Source organism: Colossoma macropomum, unplaced genomic scaffold (assembly GCF_904425465.1).
Source record: "Colossoma macropomum unplaced genomic scaffold, Colossoma_macropomum, whole genome shotgun sequence".
NCBI lineage: Eukaryota > Metazoa > Chordata > Actinopteri > Characiformes > Serrasalmidae > Colossoma > Colossoma macropomum.
In genome coordinates, this window is record NW_023494786.1 from 12,356,495 (window position 1) to 12,375,992 (window position 19,498).

At 39.2% G+C, this 19,498-nt stretch overlaps 2 protein-coding genes across 2 annotated transcripts; one reads left to right on the forward strand and one right to left on the reverse strand.

The window, feature by feature from the left end:
* The first annotated feature begins 1,417 nt into the window (after positions 1–1,417).
* Positions 1,418–7,258, forward strand: phykpl (5-phosphohydroxy-L-lysine phospho-lyase). Its single transcript, XM_036560970.1, has 12 exons — positions 1,418–1,601; positions 1,675–1,793; positions 1,887–2,046; positions 2,151–2,225; positions 2,318–2,405; positions 2,495–2,611; positions 2,731–2,813; positions 4,051–4,276; positions 4,397–4,551; positions 5,826–5,915; positions 6,017–6,147; positions 6,258–7,258. The coding sequence occupies exons 1-12, from the start codon at positions 1,543–1,545 to the stop codon at positions 6,305–6,307; spliced, it is 1,353 nt and encodes a 450-aa protein (XP_036416863.1). The 5' UTR covers positions 1,418–1,542; the 3' UTR covers positions 6,308–7,258.
* Positions 7,213–19,463, reverse strand: pdzd3a (PDZ domain containing 3a). The gene is made up of 11 exons (XM_036560960.1): positions 19,338–19,463; positions 18,185–18,212; positions 17,765–17,829; positions 16,223–16,428; positions 14,533–14,737; positions 12,960–13,096; positions 12,667–12,871; positions 9,228–9,424; positions 8,719–8,913; positions 8,328–8,552; positions 7,213–7,680 (listed from the first exon to the last, which is right to left on the reverse strand). The coding sequence occupies exons 1-11, from the start codon at positions 19,351–19,353 to the stop codon at positions 7,648–7,650; spliced, it is 1,512 nt and encodes a 503-aa protein (XP_036416853.1). The 5' UTR covers positions 19,354–19,463; the 3' UTR covers positions 7,213–7,647.
* Positions 19,464–19,498: the final 35 nt, after the last annotated feature.

Below are 19,498 nucleotides of genomic sequence, written 5' to 3' on the forward strand. Positions count from 1 at the left end.
AAAAAAGGGGGCACAATGATCTGTCAAATGGACTTTATTCCAATTACATACATATACTATTACCATTGGTCACCTGAGCGACTGACATTATGAAAAGTGACAGAAAAATCCATTTGCACAATGTAAAAAAACTTTCTGCACATTTCTTGTGCATTAAATTATATAGTGATGCTTGACAAACATGGGATTTTACAATACCCTGATAGAAAAAAACAGCATAGATGACTGGTCACTGGCTAAACCAGCTTATGTTGTGTATTGGATGCTGTTATGTTGGTCAACCAGCATAACCATACTGGATGACCAGCTAAACCAGCACCAGTCTAGCACTAGACAAGCATAAACCAGCACATACCAGCTTAGACCAGCATAAAAGTCAAAGCCTTAGAAGGCAGCATTGTCCACTGTGTCAGTGCTGGTGTTTTCTGCATTTTTTCCTAACCACATCTGTGTGGACACAGAGGATTTTGAAATATGTAAGGCAGCTGCCTTCAAAAGACACTTGAACGGTGGGAACTCAACAGGCAGCATTTATACAAACATTACATTCAGTGCCAAGTGCCATATTAAGAGACATCTACAAATCTGTGGGCCAGAGAACGTCTGCGTTTTTATGTGACTGTTAAATAACATTTTGTTATAACCTGAGCTGCTCATTGTTCACTCAAAATACACTAAAACACCAACATCAAAATAAAGGCAGTTGTAGTGAAACTTGAAATATTACATAATGAATACATAATGAAAATAAAAAAAAATAAATAGGCTACAGTACACAACATTATGCACATTAAAATAGGCTACATTACACTACGCACATTATGCTGCAGTGCATGCTGGGGATTGTAGTGCAGCGCGTTGTGAAACAGGCTCATTTTAATAGAAAATTAAAATAATTTCGCGGGCCAGATAGGATTATGCTACGGGCCTGATCTGGCCCCCGGGTCTTGTGTTTGACACATGGGGTCCAAAGCTGCCTTCAGGTCCTCCTCGGAAGTTCCTACTTACGACTTCGGAGGGGGTTGGAAATGAGTAGAAATAACGTTTTTTGGTTTACTTTTATTTATTTATTTATTTTATATACATTATATCTGTATTTCCATGTGTGGATGGCTTCAGCCTACAGTGTTAATGTTGTGGCTGATGAATAACTGAAATACGGCCAGTTTATCAGCAGCTATCATTGGTTTTTTTGTTGACACGCCCCCAACTCGGAAACTCGGGGCTCACTGAAATATTCGAGTTTCCTACTAGTAAATACGAGATTATGAGTAAGTACGATGGTGCCGTTTATGTGCATCCATCTCGTAAAGACGATATTTCCGACTTGAAGGCAGCATGTGCCCGACGGTTACTCTACGCCATAGCAATGATGTGCGCATGCTCGGTAGGACGAACTGTTAGAACACCAGTTCAAACGAATCGACTCGTTTGCGAGTCAGATATCACTAACCGGGTAGGAGCTGTAGTTGGTGGAGTATAAAAGTGAGTTAGTAAGTAACCACTAACCAGTCAAACCAGAAACCTAAAGAAGTCGCCGCAATGTCTCTGGAAATGTTTCACAAGGAGCACACTTTGAAAAAGCGAAAGAGGCTGATTGGGTAAGTCCTTTCCCGCTGATTTCACTGTGTTGTGTGGTTGTTTATCTGAACCCCTGTTTTCGTGTTGTTGTAGGCACTCATGCAGGCTCTTTTTTCCGCACGACCCGGTGAAAATAGTCAGAGCTCGAGGCCAGTATTTGTATGACGAGAATGGGACACAGTATTTAGACTGCATTAGCAACGTTCAGCACGGTAGGTCAATGTAATGCCACTTCCCGTTGTTTTCTGCTGCAGCTGTGTTGTTATGAAGTAGGACTCTTACCACTGTTATCCTGTATGTTGCAGTGGGACACTGCCATCCTGCTGTCACTCAGGCTGCTGCTGCTCAGATGGAGCTTCTTAATGCAAACACCAGATTTCTCCATGATAATATAGTGCAGTATGCTGACAGGCTTGCAGCCACACTGCCCAAGAAGCTCTGTACCTTTTACTTTGTCAACTCAGGGTAAGTAGTCCTGTTCAGTTTAAAACATTGTAATCTGTTTTTATATTGCATGTACAGGTTTGAATCATCAAGAGGGTGTCTCGTGCACATTTCTCCTGCTGTAGATCTGAAGCCAACGATCTTGCCTTGCGACTGGCCCGTCAGTATACTCGAAATGAGGATGTTATAGTTCTAGACCAGTAAGGCCTGCAACTCTTGAAATATGATCTTCTCATATTTACCTACAGCGTTTGTATGATTAAGTCAGTGTTGCCCTTCTCCTCTTCTCAAGTGCGTATCATGGGCATCTTACCAGTCTTATCGACATAAGTCCTTACAAGTTCCGGAAGTTGGAGGGCCAAAAAGAGTGGGTTCACGTGGTGTGTAAGGAACCTGAAACTATACAGACATTTTCAGCATCTCAGAATTACTCTTATCCACAAATATGCACTGTTTTGTGTTCATGCAGGCTCCACTCCCTGATACATACAGAGGCATTTACAGGCGGGACCACCCTAATCCAGGCCAGGCCTACGCGGACACTGTGAAGGATCTTATTGATGAAGTGCACAGGAAAGGGCGCAAGGTACGCTTTCTGTGTTGGCATGAAATGGATTATGTGAGACTTTAAAGAAATGGGAGAGATGATTTGTCTGACGTTGCATATATTCCACCCTTTTAATATTTACCCTCTTTTTTTCTTAGATTTCATCTTTCTTTGTGGAGTCCCTACCCAGCGTTGGTGGGCAGATCATCTTGCCACCTGGTTACTTTGCAAAAGTTGCAGAGTAGGTCTTTCTATTAACATGCATTCTTTTATGTTAAGTCACCTTTAATTGTGTAGCACATTCAAAACAATAGGAGTTTGACACAAAGTGCTTTCCAGTCAAGGGAGAAGGAGTAGCAGTACAAGTATACATTAATAAAGGAGTAAGAAGTACAAGTTAAAGCAAGATTAAAAGAAAAGAACTTAAAAATAAACACACAATAACAGAGAAATACCAAATAGAAAACAGAAACATAATAACAAAGGTACTGAAGTAAGATGGATTATTAAAAGGAACAATAGTACTTAAAACACAAAACTAAATAAAAAAAAAATAAAACAAAGAGATTAAAATGCAGGGTATGTTAAAAGAATTAGACTTGACAAAAAGCCATGGGGCAACCTCAGACTGATTAATTTTGTATAAATTCTTAATTAGGGATGGATCTGGTAGTTCAAGCTAACTCATCTAATGTATTTACTTTATCAGGTGTACAAAGAAGGTATGTATAGTTTGGAATACATTTTGCTTATTATCTTGTGGTTTGTTTTTGACTTGGTATGTGATGTAGAACCACAGAGAATATCACAACACAAGCAGCTGATTTTGCATCTCATGTTATTACATTGTTATTCAGTATTCTGTAGTGCAGCATCATATATTCCACAGCATTATTGGTTTAACAGGATTTATTATTTTATTCATTTGTTCATTCATGTGTTTTTCCATTTAGATGAACTTTTAGTTTAGTTTTAGTTAATGAAAGAAGCCAAACTAAATGTGAGATAGCCAGGTAGCAACCTTGCTAACAAATTTTCATTTTTTTTGCTGGAGTATCCATTTAAGCAAAACAGCGACATTTAAGCAATGCCCTATGTTTCACACAAAACGTACAATACATATTTGTGCAGTTCGGAGATCATTTTGTAGGACAAGTAGTATTAAAACAGATACATCACTAAATCAATTGAGTGAGTCATTGCTGCTACCGCTACTATTAGCTGTGCACAATGTTAAACGTTTCATAATTTAAATGTTTTCTCATTATGATATTCTGGTTCTATTCGTTTAAAAATGCATATAACAAAATGGTTCAAATTCTAATTCCTGCTTATATGTAGTATTTGCTCTGTTTGTGCTCTGATTCACTTGACTGTACCTGGAAAGGGACTGAGCTGTTTTACATGTTAATCTATATACAGTGAATTTGGTTATTAGTACTCGATTGAGTGAGAGCCAAAAAATGTGTTTCCTGCAGGTATGTTCAAGCTGCAGGGGGAGTGTTTGTAGCTGATGAAATTCAGACCGGCTTTGGTCGTGTGGGAAGCCACTTCTGGGCCTTTCAGCTCCAGGGTGAAGATTTCTGCCCGGACATTGTGACAATGGGCAAGCCCATGGGTAACGGACATCCTCTGGCATGTGTGGTCACCACAGAGGAGATAGCTGGAGCCTTCACTGCCAATGGAGTAGAGTACTTCAACACTGTGAGCTATTGTTTCATTTCATTTAAAAAAAATTGCCCAGGGGCATTTTCATCAGAGAGTACCTTTTCTCATGAGTAATTTGCATTGTAAGGTATAGGTTTGAATCTGTTTTTACTGTAGTTTGGTGGGAACCCTGTGTCATGTGCGATTGGCCTGGCAGTCCTAGATGTGATAGAAAAGGAAGACCTGAGAGGGAATGCTGTTCGTGTTGGCAATCACCTGAAGGAGCTCCTCAAACAGCTCCAGGCCAAACACCCAATCATTGGAGACATACGGTAAGAAATAGAAAGCCCTTAACAAAGCCTAGCAGGTGTGAAAACTTTGCCAGGATATGAAAGCTCTTTGCTCAAGATCACAAAATGGGCTACAATTTTTTCCTCCATTATTTAAAAACGCCAACTTAAGCTTAGCTGTTTAGCGTAACAGACTGTTTTACCCACTTACAGTCCTGTCAGAAATAGGGGAATGTGATGGGCTAGATTTTCAAATAGGGGTGGTCAATATCAACTACCTTTTGTTTATTAAATTTCCAGCCAAAATGGCCATGAAGTACAAGTTATTCATTTTTCAGGAGATACTTCTGAGGCGATTAGATACAAGATAGTCTACTTGCATAATAAAGGGGAAAGTCAAAAAATAAGTGAAAAAAACAGAAGTTTCCAAAACTGGAGTTCAGAAAATGATTAAAAGATAATAAAGAAATATAATAAAGAAAATGGATCCCCTAACAATAATGCAAGACCTGGTAGACCACCTAAACTGAGAGAGAAGAGAAGATCAAGCTGCACTCTTCCTTAAAAAAATTCACATGTATCTATTCATCTTTCTACTGTGAGAAGACGACTGACCACTATGAGTCTGAAAGGATATGTAGCTGTCATGAAACTTTAGAAAAGAAAATAGACAAAAAAAGAAGAAAATTTGCAAATCAAACAAAGAAGCTGCTGGTCTTCTCTGAACAATAGACTGACCACCACAGAGTCCAGACCTCAACAATTTTTACAATACACAATACATATCACAGTATCCAGTTTTGTGATAGGTATTGTGCGTTGTGATAAATTAGAATAGACAGAATGCACTAATAGTGCCATGTTTAAACAAATATCAAAAACTGTGTATTTAAATTAATTACATTAATTATGCTCTCTTATTATTTAAACATACAGCTGGTCAGTGTTGTTTAAGTACTGACGATATACACGATATGCTCAGAAAAGCACATTGTGACAATTTATCACTACAATAAAATGTTATCGTCTTATACAGAACTGGTCTGATATGGTCAGAATAACACAAATACTGCATGTGCGCATCAGTGCTCAAAGTGCACGTTCTGCTTGGTGGAGAATAAGTTTAATAAATAACTAAATAAGTAAATAAATAAATACCTGAAATGTAAGACCTGATAAATACAAAATGCCTGGTCACATTGTTCAGTCATAATCCATAAATATTCACCTCCTCAAATCTCATCTTAAAGCACTTTGACATTATCTGGTATAATTTATGCTTTATTCCTGAATGTTCGGCTCTGTCTTCTCTGCAGTGGTGTCGGGCTCTTTGTGGGGTTTGAACTGGTTAAAGACAGAGTGACTTTAAAACCTGCAACTGAGGAGGCAGCACTGCTCATTAGAAGGTGAGACATACCAAGAATGCTGAGCCAAGGTGGGTGTTTATTCATGCTTACTCAGGATTTACACTGATCTTAAAGACGTTGTTGTCCCTCTGCTTCATCAGGCTGAAAGAGAAGCACATATGTTTGAGCACTGATGGACCATGGGACAATGTCATCAAATTCAAACCCCCCATGTGCTTCAGCATGGAGGATGCTGAAAGGGTCACTGCAGAAATCAGCCACGTTCTCAGAGGTCAGAAACCTGGGACTGATACTAACCTAAGTACTTAATAATGTAGAAAAATATAATGGCATACAATAAAGGTTTATGAAAGTAATTACCTTACTTTTGTATTTTTACAGAATTTGAAGATGCCTCCAACCAGGAACAACAGAAACAACAGCCATGCTAATATGTTAATAATCCGACTGATAGCGAAATTGTAATAGAATACGTACATTTTTCATCTCTGTTGGAGTAGACTAGTCCGATTGAGGCTATTCCAAATACAGTTTCTATCAACTGAAAGAGGTCAGTAATTCTGGAAATAATCCATTTAATAGAAGAATAATAGCCATGTAAATGCCTGTACCCAATGACATTGTGCCATAACGGAAGTTTATAACGTTCAGCATGGTGAAAGACAGAAACTTTATGCTTCTAACTTTAACAGACTTAATTTTTAAGATTTTAGTTAATAGCTGGATGGATGGCTGTAAAGCTTGCAATAACGAGTTGTTCAGACAAGTATGTGAGCAAATGAATGACAGTGGGTTTACACAAACTATGTCTCAGCATGTTGCAGGACATGATGTCTTCCTCTTGCACCTTCTTGAATAAGTTCATATGAAGTACGTTATCCTGAGTCTGCCTTAATTTTGAAGGCAATTAAAAACACAAGCGCGCCACCTGAAAACTCAAGGAACACACTGCTGCTCATCTGCTCTACTCTTGTTGAGTAGAGTGTGTCTATAAACACCTCAGTCTTAATCTAGAATCAGAATTAATTCAATAAAATTGGCCAAAACAGCCAATGATTAGTTGCAAAACTCTGAAGGTAAAAATGACTAACAAATACAACCTGATACATGGAGAGAGAAAGGGAATGAGATAAATGAAGCCACCTTTGCAGAAAGCACTTTGGTTTAACTTAACACTACAGTATGAAATTGTTTGAATATGCTCATTTGGAATGTGATACATATGGAGTTGATGGAAGAAATACGCTTATAATTTGATATAACAAGCACGGGGCTAAGAAAAATGTGGAAAATAAGAACTTGAAAGATGTGTAGTAAAAAAAGAATGCTTACCAAATACAAACTAAAATTATTTTTTAATAAAAACTCAACTCAAGAAATTACATTTGAGTACATACATTTGGAATGTGCATGTGGAAATAAAGTGCAATTTGATATGTACAAGTTTACACAGACATTTTATACAGTTTTTACTTCTAAAATCTAATGATTATATGGAAATAATTTTTATATACAGCATTAAACATTACCTGAGGCATGCTTGAGGCATGCACAACAAGCACAATGCTTCATTTATAATTAACCACATAAATCTCTTCATTGCATTTTAGATTTATGGCATAACCTTTATACCTTTTAGTTCATTGACATGGCGGCAGATAAGATATTCAGTGCATTCAGCAGGATGGTGGCTCTTCAGTTTCCCTCGTAGTCCTTTAGCAATGATCAGAGGAATCACTGATACAGTTCATCTGATCCAGATTATCATGTTTTACAGAAAATAGTCATGTGTTGAATCTGGAACCTGTAAGCAAATCATTTCTTGTATCAACATCTCTTAAGCCTGTGGAAGCCTGTTTCTTGAAATAACGAGTTGTAAGTCATTATTTGTCACTTTTTTTTTATTTCCTTTGCATTTTGGTCTGACCTCTGTTTAAAAAAAACTGCTAAATGTACTATACAAAGTGTTAAAGTAAATCAAATGCGGTGCTATCCAAATAAAAATATTAGTAGAATAAACTTAATAAAGTTGTTTATATTCTTATTATTCTTATTATTATACTACAAAGAAATTGAATAACAGGGTGAAAGAGGGTTAACTAAGTAAGCATAGAAACAGATGAGCTACACTCTGTAAATGTAGAACTACAAAGTGCACCTATGTGGTAAGTGGAGCTGATAAAATGGACAAGTGTGAGTGTAGAAACAAGGAGGTGTACTTAGTTAAGCCTCTGTGTGTGTGTGTGTGTGTGTATATATGTATCACAAATCTGCTTACATTTGAATAGTGACCTAGAAATAGTGTAGAATCTTAAATATTTCCTCTTAACATTACTTACAAATTTATTCATAAATTTTCTTTGTTTTCATTTTTTTTTAATTCTAAAACTTCTGTTGTTTTTTTATTTTCCAGTTTTCCAGATTTTATAATGTGGGTGTGTGTTTTCTCACCTGTATGCTGTGTGAGATTAGGGCTAGGTTGACTGTCAGGCCGCTCTTTCTCAGTGTTTCATAGCCTGCTCTCTCCACAACCAGCAGCCTGAGAGGAGTGCATCCTTTCTTAATCAGCCTCAGCACCTCTTCAAAGTGCTCCTCCTCCACATTCTGCCCGTTCACCTCCACGATCACGTCCCCCTCCCGCAGGCCTGCTCTCTCTCCAGCACGCCCAGCTGCCACCTACCGGACACAAGCAGGACGTCTCAATCTCTTCCGGCAGGTGGACAGCAGCAGTAATTGACTTTACAAATCAAACGGCATTGGAAATGATGTCATTTATAGCTAAATGTTCTAGTTCACGCAGTACAGTACACTGCTTATCAAGTGCTGAAGAAGAGACACACACCTGGCCGATGTAGGTCCCAGTCTTGTTCTGGACACAAGCCAAGTTGAAGCCAAATCCCGTGCCCTCCTTGTGAAGGACACACAGTCGAGGACACGGCAGATTAACATGCATGTCTTTGCGTGGCAGAGTGAGCTCGGGAAAATGCTCTCTTCTGGAAATGGTTGGCTCATAAAACAACAGTGGTGAGAAACCAAGCTGTGGAGGACACAGATAAGGTGATACTGTAATTAATTGAAGCATATTACAATGCAGCCACATCCAGGCTACAAAATTATAGAACAGATATTCTTTATACTGTAGGTTAGTTCACTGGGTAGTATGTACAGATGTTGCTTCAGCAGTTACCAGGTAAAGAACTGAATATTAATGACACTGAAGCACAATTCCTAGTATAGCAGTTGGAAGTACAACGCCTTATATGTATAAGCATACAGACATGATCGTCAGAATGTTTGCCCCCAAACACTGTATAAAAACAAGCGTGTGAGAGTGTATCTGTGACAGCACACCTGTGTGTAGTAGTCTCTGCCCTGGATGGAGATGGTGGTCAATGTGACCTGCTGACCACTTTGCCGTATTCTGCTGACGATGTCTTCATGCTCCGAGTTCTCCACCTGCTCTCCATTGACTGCCAGCAGCAGATCCCCATCCTCCATTCCTGCCAGCTCAGCTGGGCTGTGGGGGTCCACCTCCCGCAGTAGGTGAGCTACACAACACAACGCACTTCATCACAACCTCTAATATAACACTAAAACTGACAGAGAAACCACACAGGCCAATACAGTGAATCTTCAGTACTGTTATCACGTGATTACTTACACATGTTTGGGCTTTGATTCTGACATCATACTGACTCAAATTACTGGAAAGCCACACCTATTAGTATCAATACACTCCTGCAGGCGTGTAAAAAAAAAAAATAAAGAAACAGTCCATCCGTGGATGCATCAGTGTCAAGGTGGCGATTCAGACAATAGCAATAACATGGTGTCAGTCTCTGTCTGTAACATTTGCTCCATGTCTCATCATTTAGGCATTCAGCCCTGTTACAACAGGCAAATGTCTCTCACTATACGGTTAAATTAGACAACCATGACAATCATTTGTCAAGAGAAATCATAAAAGTTTCCTTCTGTACTGTGACGGGTTTCTGAGTGAAACAAAGAGGTGCTATGGTTTCCGTAGTCGTTGCTAAGCGGTTGCTATGGTGTCCATGGTGGTTACTAAGCGGAAGTTAGGCTGTTGCTGTCATGACCGTAGTGGTTGCTAAGCGGTTGCTAGACGGTTGCTATGGTGTCTGTAGTGGTGGTTTAGCGGTTGCTAGGCGGTTGCTTTGGTGTCTGTAGTTGTTGCTAAGCGGTTGCTAGGCGGTTGCTTTAGTGTCTGTAGTGGTTGCTAAGTGGTTGCAAAGCAATTACTAGGCGGTTGCTATGCTGTCTGTAGTGGTTTTTTAGGTGGTTGCTATGGTGTCTGTAGTGGTTGCTAAGCAAATGCTAGGTGGGTGCTATGGTGTCTGTGGTGGTTTCTAGGCGGTTGCTATTGTGTCCTTAGTGGTTGCTAAGTGGTTGCTTTTGTGTCCATAGCGGTTGCTATGGTGTCCATACTGGTTGCTAAGCAGTTGCTTGCCACTTGCTATGGTGTCCTAGCTAGTTGCTAAGTGCTTACTGTGGTGTCTGTAGTGGTTTCTAGGAGGTTGCTATGGGGTCCATAGTTGTTGCTAAGTGATTGCTGGGTGGTTGCTATGGTGTCCGTAGTGATTGCTAAGCAGTTGCTATGGTGTGGGGGGGTGGGAGTTCATGTTGGGAGGTGAGACATGAACTTATTGGTTAATATCACCTTCTGTTGCATGGTGATGTAATCAAAATTCAGAAAACGTTAGAGAATAATAGAAGTCATTAGATTACAAAAATTACAGTACACCATGCTGACCTACGACTGCATCGCCAAACATCACAGCAATCACATCATCAGGTTCGCTGATGACACTACAATCATGGGGATCATCTTCGATAACGAGACAGCTGAATTGTGGTGCAAGAACAACAGTCTCTCTCTGAATGTGACCAAGATGAAAGAGCTGATGATAGACAGTGCACAGCTTCATGTTCCTTGAAGTGCACGTTACTAACAATATCTCCTGATCCCTGAACACCTCCTCCTGACAAAAACACAACAGCACCTCTGCATCCTAAGGAGACTGAAGAGGGCTGGCCTGCACACACCCATCCCTGACTGCTTCTACAGAAGCATCACTGAGAGCATCCTGACCTGCACCATCACTGTCTCAGACAGGAAAGCACTTCAGTGGGTAGTCAAGACTGCCCAGTTCATCACTGGGTCAAACTTGCCTGCCATTAAGGATATCTACACCGAACAGTATAAAAGAACAGAGTGCAGCATTAGGAGGGATCCCTCTCGTCCATCACCCAGACTGTTTACACCACTCCCATCTGGAAGAAGGCTACAGATCATCCGGGCCAAGTCCTCCAGACTCATGAACAGTTTCTTCCCGCAGGCAGACAGACTGCTGAATGGATGTACCTGATGGATCTTTAAACATTCTCATTGAACTGCTACGTCAGCCATTCAACTCACTTTCATCTGTTGTGCTTTATCTCCTGCATTCATCCACTTTAACCTCCCTCACGTTATGTGCCCAGTCACTTATATCTATACACCGTCATCTTTGTGGTTATATTACTACAGGCTATTGCTGATTATCAGTGCACTGATAAAAAAACACGCACAACTATAGTTGCTGCTGTGGACCAACAGCTGGGCTTTGGTTGTATAGTTATTGTATATTACACAGAAGAGTTTACTGTATTGTGTTTGTATAGTTTGTCTGTATTTTTTGTATTTATTGTCTCTTAACACGTCTCTGATGAGAAGAAACAGCAATACAACTGACTTGGACTTCGATATGTGTTTAATATTACCAGAAAAATGAGAAAACAACATAAAAAAGGTCAATTTTTATATCAAGTTGACTTTAAATAAGTTTCTAATCACTCTTGGCCTGATGATTCTTCATTGCTCAAGCTCTGAAAGTCCACAGATCTGCATATATTTTTCTGCTTCTTTTTCTCATGATTTAATATAATTGTGTGTTTTCAATATCTTAAGTTATTTAAGTCATCATCATTATGTGAGATACGTGGGTTTCCCAAAATAATGGTATAATTTGGCATAATTAGTTTGAGATCTTGGGAAATCTGTACGTAAAAGTAATACAATTGCTTGCATTTTCTATGTGAGATACATTTCAAATACATGCTTTCATTCCAAAATGTATTGTAAATTCTAACACTCTTAAAAAAAGATGGTTCTTCAAGGGTTCTTTAGTAAAGAAAATGGTTCTATAAAGAACCATGAATACTCAAAGAACCCTATGTATGATTAAAGGGTTCTTTGCATCATGAAAGCGTTCTTAAGAATGTGTTATAGGTGGTTCTGTATAGAACTCTTTTGAAAAGGGTTCACAGCAGCACCAAAAATAGTTCTTCTATTGTTGCTATGTCAAGCTTGTAATAGAAGAACCCTTTTGGGTGCTATTTAGAGCCCTTTTCAATAAGGTTCTATAGAGAACCATCTACAGCACGTTCTCCATCAATCTGAAGTACCCTTTCATGATGCAAAGAACCCTTTTATCATGCAAAGGGTTCTTCGAGTGTTTATGGTTCTTTGTAGAATGATTTTCTTTACTAAATATTCCTTGAAGAACCATCTTTTATAAGTGTATACAGTACATTAAGAAGAAATAAATAAAGTAAGTTTGTGGTCTTTTAGGGCTCTTTTGCTTCACACTCACGTGCCATTTACAAAAATGTTTTTTTGCAGGAGCCATATGTTGTGAAGTTCTTTAGGGAACTAAAATTGGTTCTTCTATGCAATGCTTTAGAGAACCCTTATTGCCACCATAGTATACTAGAACTACAGTTGTCTCACCTATTCGTCCTGAAGGCAGCTTCTCCTGCCTTAACAGAAAGCCGTAGCCCTGTGGTCCCTGAGCGACATGCAAGGTTTTTGGCCTGTGAGGGAGGTTATGAACACTGGCAAACGCAGGGAGAATGGGGAGCCTTCGGCGGGCATAGCTCTCTTCACTTCTGCTGTCTATGACCATGATGGTCATGAATTCACTACTCCTCTTAACCTGAGAGCAAAAAGCACAAGCAGAGAGAAGGTTAGACATAAAAAGAATCATCAGGGAAAAGTGTTACTCACCTACAATGCCAACCAACCATTTTAGCCAGCGCTGAATGTGTGAGTGTGGAGACCATGGCCCCGTTGACCCAGAGCAGATGATCTCCTGGCTGAACGCCTGCTTTCTCCGCTGGACCTTCACTCACAGGATTCAGATAATACTTCCCTCTCTCACCTGCACACACATATACGAAGCAAAAAGACTCTAAATACTCATTATCTGCATACATATACATACCGTCAATGTATCTCCATTTTTGTTTTTTATATCATATCATTTGAACACAGCAGTTGTCCTTTAAATTGTGTGAAAATGTCTTGACGAATGGGCCAATAGGAAAGCTCCAGAATCACTTGGAATAAAACTTCTTGACATTAGCTTACATCAAAAGTTAAAGGTGCAGTGTGTAAGATTTAGTGTAATCTAGTGGTGAGGTTGCAGATTGCAACCAGCTGAATTCCTCTCCCTCACCCCTCCCTTTCCAAGCGTGTAGTAGTACCTATGGTGACTATCAGGTTTTCTGCCATCGCCTGTCCCGATTTCATGTTGCTTCTTCATGTTTTCGCTTCTTTGACAACGACAATTCACCCTCTCTTGCTTTGTCTTGCGCTAAATGATAAGTATCGTCCTCCATTTGTCAAAATTTGGGTTCTTGAATTTCTCACAACACAGAATGGTTAGCCAGCACCGGCAGCAACCACTGAATCTTCTTCTTTCTGCGATTTCCAACTGGTGCTGTAGGGTCACCTAATTTGAGCTGTCACTTCAGTGTGAAAACATGAAAGGCACTCAGTAGAGCCAGCGTTTGGTTCGTCCGATCTGGGCTACTGTAGAAACATGGCGGCCTCTGAAGAGGACCTGCTCCCTATGTAGATATGAAGGGCTCATTCTAAGTTAACGAAAATACTACAATTCCTAGTTACAGGTGATTATACGCTAATGAAAACATGGTTTTGTACGCTATATTCAATAGCGCTATATTCAATAGCGTACAAAACCAAATCCCCCTAAATGCAACTTAAAGAATGTTTTTTGTCTTTTCTCTGGACAGCAATGATATGTGGACTTTGTCTTTAACACTTTTCCTTCTTTCACTTTTCATTTCCATCATTATCACAGGTGGGTCGTATTTAGTTTCATTTACTCAGTACCTTTTGGGATTTGTGCTTCTCAGAGTCTTTTTAAATGATATATTTTTACTTCTGCTCAAGAATATCTTTGAGTAAAATGACTTTTTAGCCATTAATGTTTAGTTACTGCTTAATTTTATTCCTCTTGGTTCAGCACTTGGACTGTTTTGCTGTTGCTCCGACCTCTCAATTTTCAGCTTTGGAAGAGTAGCACCGAAGTTCCTATGCTGATGCATTGTAGAGGCACTAAGAAACTCCACCGCAGCTCTAGAGGGAACTCAGTACTTGTGTTTTTATTATGATACTTCTCAAATACTCACATCACTGCTTTGCTTTTTGCCAGACTACTTTATCTTCTATTATGTAATTGAGGTAGCAATACTTTTACCAGCACTGGTTTAGTCTACTCTGCCCACTTCTGATTGATCATTATTCATTCTTCCTGTTGCTCTTAACGCATGTACTGTGAAAAGGAGTTACCTTCAATAGGTATGATGCTGAGTCCTAGGCCAAAGCCTGGCTCTCTGCTGATGTGGCACAAACGTGGGCGAGCGCAGCCTTCTCCTCTGTGAGCTCTGGTCAGAGCCATGAGGTCCATTCCCTCCAACACAGCCAGCTCGTAGTCCTCAGCCCTCAGCACCAGCAGACACAACTGCAGCCCAGATGCCTGCACCTTTAGCACCACCTACCAAACAAACCACTGCTCAGAGACAGGCTCCAACACCACCAGCAAACAACACAGGCAGAGAGGAACCCAAGCCAAGATAGTTGATGTAGGAAGATTATGCATGTTTCATCACCAAATCTCCAAATCTCCAAAATGGCAACTTTATAAGAGAAGAACTTTAATGTACACTAGCATTCAAAAGTTTAGAATTATTGTTTCTAATAATATAAAGTTTTGCCATTCGGTTATACAAGTTATATCTTCGCAGATGTGCAAGTTACCAATACACCCCCATACCACGGCTTTTGAGCTAAACGCTGGTAACAATCTGGATGGCCCAAAGAACACAACATCCTTTATTTCACTAACCAAACTGAAAGGTGGACTCAATACACGTTTTCCCTGAGCATCAGTCAATTTCAAATTAGCTCAGGCCCAGAGAAGTTGGTGGCGTTTCTGGATGTTGTCAACATGTGGCTTCTGCTGAGCACAGTACAATATTAGCTTGCATTTGTGGATGCAGTGACAGATGTTCAGTACAGTACAGTGTTTATTGACAACAGTTTGAGAAAGTTTTTCTAAAACCCATGTGGTGATAACCATCACAGAAACATGCCGGTTTTTAATGCAGTGCTGTCTGAGGGATCGAAGGTCAAAAGCATTCAGTTTGGTATTTGGTATTGCCCTTAATGCACAAATAGAGATTTCTCAATATTTTCTGATTTTTGCAATGATATTATGGGCCATAGAGGATGAAATACCTAAAATCCTTGTAATCGTGCATTCAGGAACACTGTTGTTTGCATTTTTTGGCAAAGTGGTCAGCCTCGACCGTCCTTGTTCATAAAAGATTAGGCCTTTCTTGGATGCTCCTTTTATACCCAAGCATGATTGTATCACCTGCATCAGATGTTTAATGAGCATTTCACAACATTCCTAGTCTTAAGTTACTCCTCTCCCAACTTTTTTTGGAATGGTTTGTATGTGCATTGTACTGTTTATGTCTCTTTATAGTAGCGGCACTGTCTGCATGCAAATCATATCTTTCTTGTGGACAATAAAGTTTATCTAATTGAAATCTAATCTAATCTTCCTTGTAAAGAATGGTTTGTGAGTTCAACTTGAAAAGTTAGTTCATGTGGTAACAAGCAATTAAACTGTTGCAAATTTTCAGTTTAGATTTTTAGTTTTAGTTTAGTTTTAATTTATGACAAAAGCAATTTTTACATCATTTCAAACCTCAAAAACACTTTTGCCATCTCACTTTTTACAGTGTAGAATTTAATGCAAATGGTTCAGTTAAATGGCACAGATTCTGTGTTTTGTCCATTCACAGCAGTGAACATATACCATTTACGTTAGAGATTACTGTGTTACTTTAACATCAGTGACTTTGCTGTGGAGGATGTGTTGATGAGGAAATGTAGGCCACCTTGAGATCATGGAGAGCATACAGGTAATAGTCATTGTCCTTCACGGTTCTATTAGGAAGTAGGTCTGTACCTTTTCATACTCTTGATTGTCCACAAAGTCCTCATTGACCTCCAGAACGTGGTCTCCATCCCTCAGGCCACTGCGCTCCGCTGCACTCCAGGGGGCCACCTGCTGCACCACATGGCCCCTGCAGCCTGTCTCCTTCCTCAGATAGAAACCAAAGCCTTCACCTTCCTCTCGCTTCAGCAGACACAACCGCGGACACAGAGCTGGCTCTAAGGACAATTCAGCCAGTGTTTATCCAAATTGGTCTTCGTTATGTTTTGTAGAAATATTTATTTTTCTGTTTCTGTCATTTTATCAGGAAAGCTGTATGTCCAAAAGTTTGTAGACACCTCCTGATACAATATTTCTTCTGAAATCAATGGTATTAATAGGGAGTCAGTTCCCCATTGCTGCTTTAACAGTCTCCTCTTTCAGGAAGGCTTTACACTAGATATTGTAACGTTGCTGTGAGTATTTGATTGCATTCAGCCACAAGAGCATTAGTGAGGTCAGGTACTGATGCTGGATGATTAATTCTGTATCAGAAACACCACACCAACTCATCCCAAAGGTATTCAGTATTCAGAGAATGCAGTTCCACTGCTCCACAGCCCAATGACAGGGGCAGACACCCCTCTAGCCGGTGTTTGGTGTTGGGTATGATTACCTTAGGCTCAGGTGTGGCTGCTCCAGAGCATCCCTTTACATTGGCAGTGCTTTTCTATGGAGATTATACAAGCTTTGCAGGCACAATAGAACACCCGTGTCAGCAATGAGTGCACCTCAAAGTAGCTGAATTCACTAATTTGGTGTCTGGGTGCTTTTGGACATATACAGTACTCTCCTAAAGTCAGAGACCACCTTTCATTAATTTAATTTCCTTTCAAAATGGCAATTAAATAGTGAACCATAATATAGGTTTTTCACATATTCAGTGCCAGGAAAAAGGTAGAAAACATATTTAGCAGAAAATTATACAAAAGCCTCAGCAACTAAATATACATTTTTTTCAGTATTTAGTGTGTCCACTATTTGCCTTACAGCTTCCATTCTTTTCAGTAGACTTACTTCCAGTTTTTCAAAGGAGACTGCAGGAATATTTTTCCACACCTCCAAAGTTCAGTCTTAGAAGTTGGTTGGATTTTCTGCTTCTAATGATTCAAATAATCCCAAACACATTCAGTGATGGAAGGATGGACTGAAATACGAGTGGATTGTTTCAGATCTAAAGCAAGAGTGGAGCTTGATCTTCTCCTCTCTCTCAGAAAATGAAAGCTTTAAGTGCTGTTTATCTGATGATGACAGTTCTGGTGGCCCATTTTCTTCTAATCAAAAAAGATGGTGGCCCATCTTTTAATCAGTTTTTGAACTCCGTTTTTTTTCACTTATTTCCTTTTTACCTTTCCTCTTTCTTATGAAAGTGGATTATCCTACAACTAATGCCCACAGAAATATTGCAAAATAAATAACCTGCCATTTTGAATGGAAATTAAATAAATGAAGGGTGGTCTCTGACTTTAGCACTGTACTACAGTGTATTTATTGCTTTTCAAGTCATGGATATACCTGTGTCATCTGAGATAACCAAGGTTGGATTGTCAATCCCTTCTTTTGGGTTGAAAGTGAACTTTCTAAGAACATCGAAATGGATAAATTTGCTCATTACAAAGTCAAAATGAAAAGTGACATATTGCGAAATATGTGACAAAATTAAATGTGACAGTTTACTAACTATGTACTAATAATACTAAAAATACTGCAGAAAAGAATTATTTATACTCATATTTATAAACAGAGAGCCAGTGTGGCTGCAGATTTTCATTCTAACCAAGTAGAAGCTCACCACATAAAACGAACTAGTTGTCTGAAACCAACTGCAGCTACACTGACCATCTGTGGATAAGAATAGCGACCCTTGCTCTACAGCATACTAACATTTTATTTACCTGCTTGTGAATTGAGATGAAACTGTTTAAAGACACTTACTGTGGCAATTCTGTTGCATCACCTGGCCCTAAAAAACATAAAAACATCACAATATTGCCAAAACATTGCATACACATTTTCATCAACATTGTAACTTTCCTATTTAACATTCAGTGCTGCCCACAGAGGTGTGGCTGAAGTTTAACTTTAACTCAAAAGCACTTTCTTTCAAATGTTTTGGACACTGCCTAGAGTGAACAGACATCAATAGGAAACTTATTCTAGCTTATGTAAGAATCACCATAACAGTAATCTGTTTATAATATACTGACATTCTTGACAACAAGAATGAAGTACTGAATGCAATTCAGCATTTACGTAAGGCATATTACATAAGTTATTATCAATTCATGCTATTTTAAAGTGCGTCTTCTGTTTTTATGTCTGGGCAGGGTTTGGTTTGCTGAGGCCTTCAGTATATCTGTCAATCAGGCATTAATCAGTCTAAGCTAATAGCTGACAACTACAATTATTATCACAGGTCGTCCTATGAACATGTGATGACTTTTCCTCGCTGTGTTTGATAGACGCTGACCTGGCAGAAATCTGAGACTAGGTACATGTCTACAGTCTACAACAGAAACAAATGACTGTCTAAATACATTGTTTTGTTCTTTGAGACGTTTAACAATGAAGGTTTTTGAAGGTTAACCACACTCTCAAAAAAAAGGTTCTTCTACTGTTATGATGTCAAGGTTATAACAATAGAAGAACCCTTTAGAAAAAGGTTCTGTATAGATCCATTTACAGCACATTGTCCATCAATCTAAAGAACCATTTCATGATGCAAAGACCCCTTTAATCATGCAAAGGATTCTTTGAGTGTTCATGGTTCTACACAGAACTATTTTCTTTACGAAAGAACCCTTGAAGAACCGTCATTTTAGGTGTGCATGGTACTTTTTCATCATGTATTCAATCACATTTAAGAAAAGGATGTCTTTCATATGTGATAAGAGCAAACAGCAGCTAGATAATTACATCAACACAACCCTATAATAAACATATTTTGAAGCATTCACACAGATCTTATTTATGAGAAATTAAATACATAAATTCATTACATAGTACACAGTATTGTTATAGTGATTTAGAACATTTTTTTAGTAGAAAAATAAGTGAAATAGAAAAAAAACATTGTAGATGAGGTTACCTGTGGTGTATCTCATGGTGCTGCTTGCCCGTGTCCTGGCTGGATGAGTGGACAGGAGGCAGTGAGAGGGTCCAAGGTGCAGATCATAACACAAGGTCTGTTCAGTCAGCAGGACTCCTCCTTTCTCCTCCACACAAACGCACTGGAGTTTAATGTGTAAG

Excerpts from the sequence above, each read along its gene's own strand:
- phykpl (XM_036560970.1), top strand. The coding sequence starts at position 1,543 with ATGTCTCTGGAAATGTTTCACAAGGAGCACACTTTGAAAAAGCGAAAG. Across the intron at positions 1,602-1,674 it reads AAGCGAAAGAGGCTGATTGG|GCACTCATGCAGGCTCTTTT; the intron begins GTAAGTCCTTTC and ends GTGTTGTTGTAG. Across the intron at positions 2,047-2,150 it reads TTTTACTTTGTCAACTCAGG|ATCTGAAGCCAACGATCTTG; the intron begins GTAAGTAGTCCT and ends CTCCTGCTGTAG.
- pdzd3a (XM_036560960.1), bottom strand. Across the intron at positions 9,425-12,666 it reads GCTGCCTTCAGGACGAATAG|CTCACCTACTGCGGGAGGTG; the intron begins GTGAGACAACTG and ends TGTGTTGTGTAG. Across the intron at positions 8,914-9,227 it reads GCAGAGACTACTACACACAG|CTTGGTTTCTCACCACTGTT; the intron begins GTGTGCTGTCAC and ends TGTCCTCCACAG.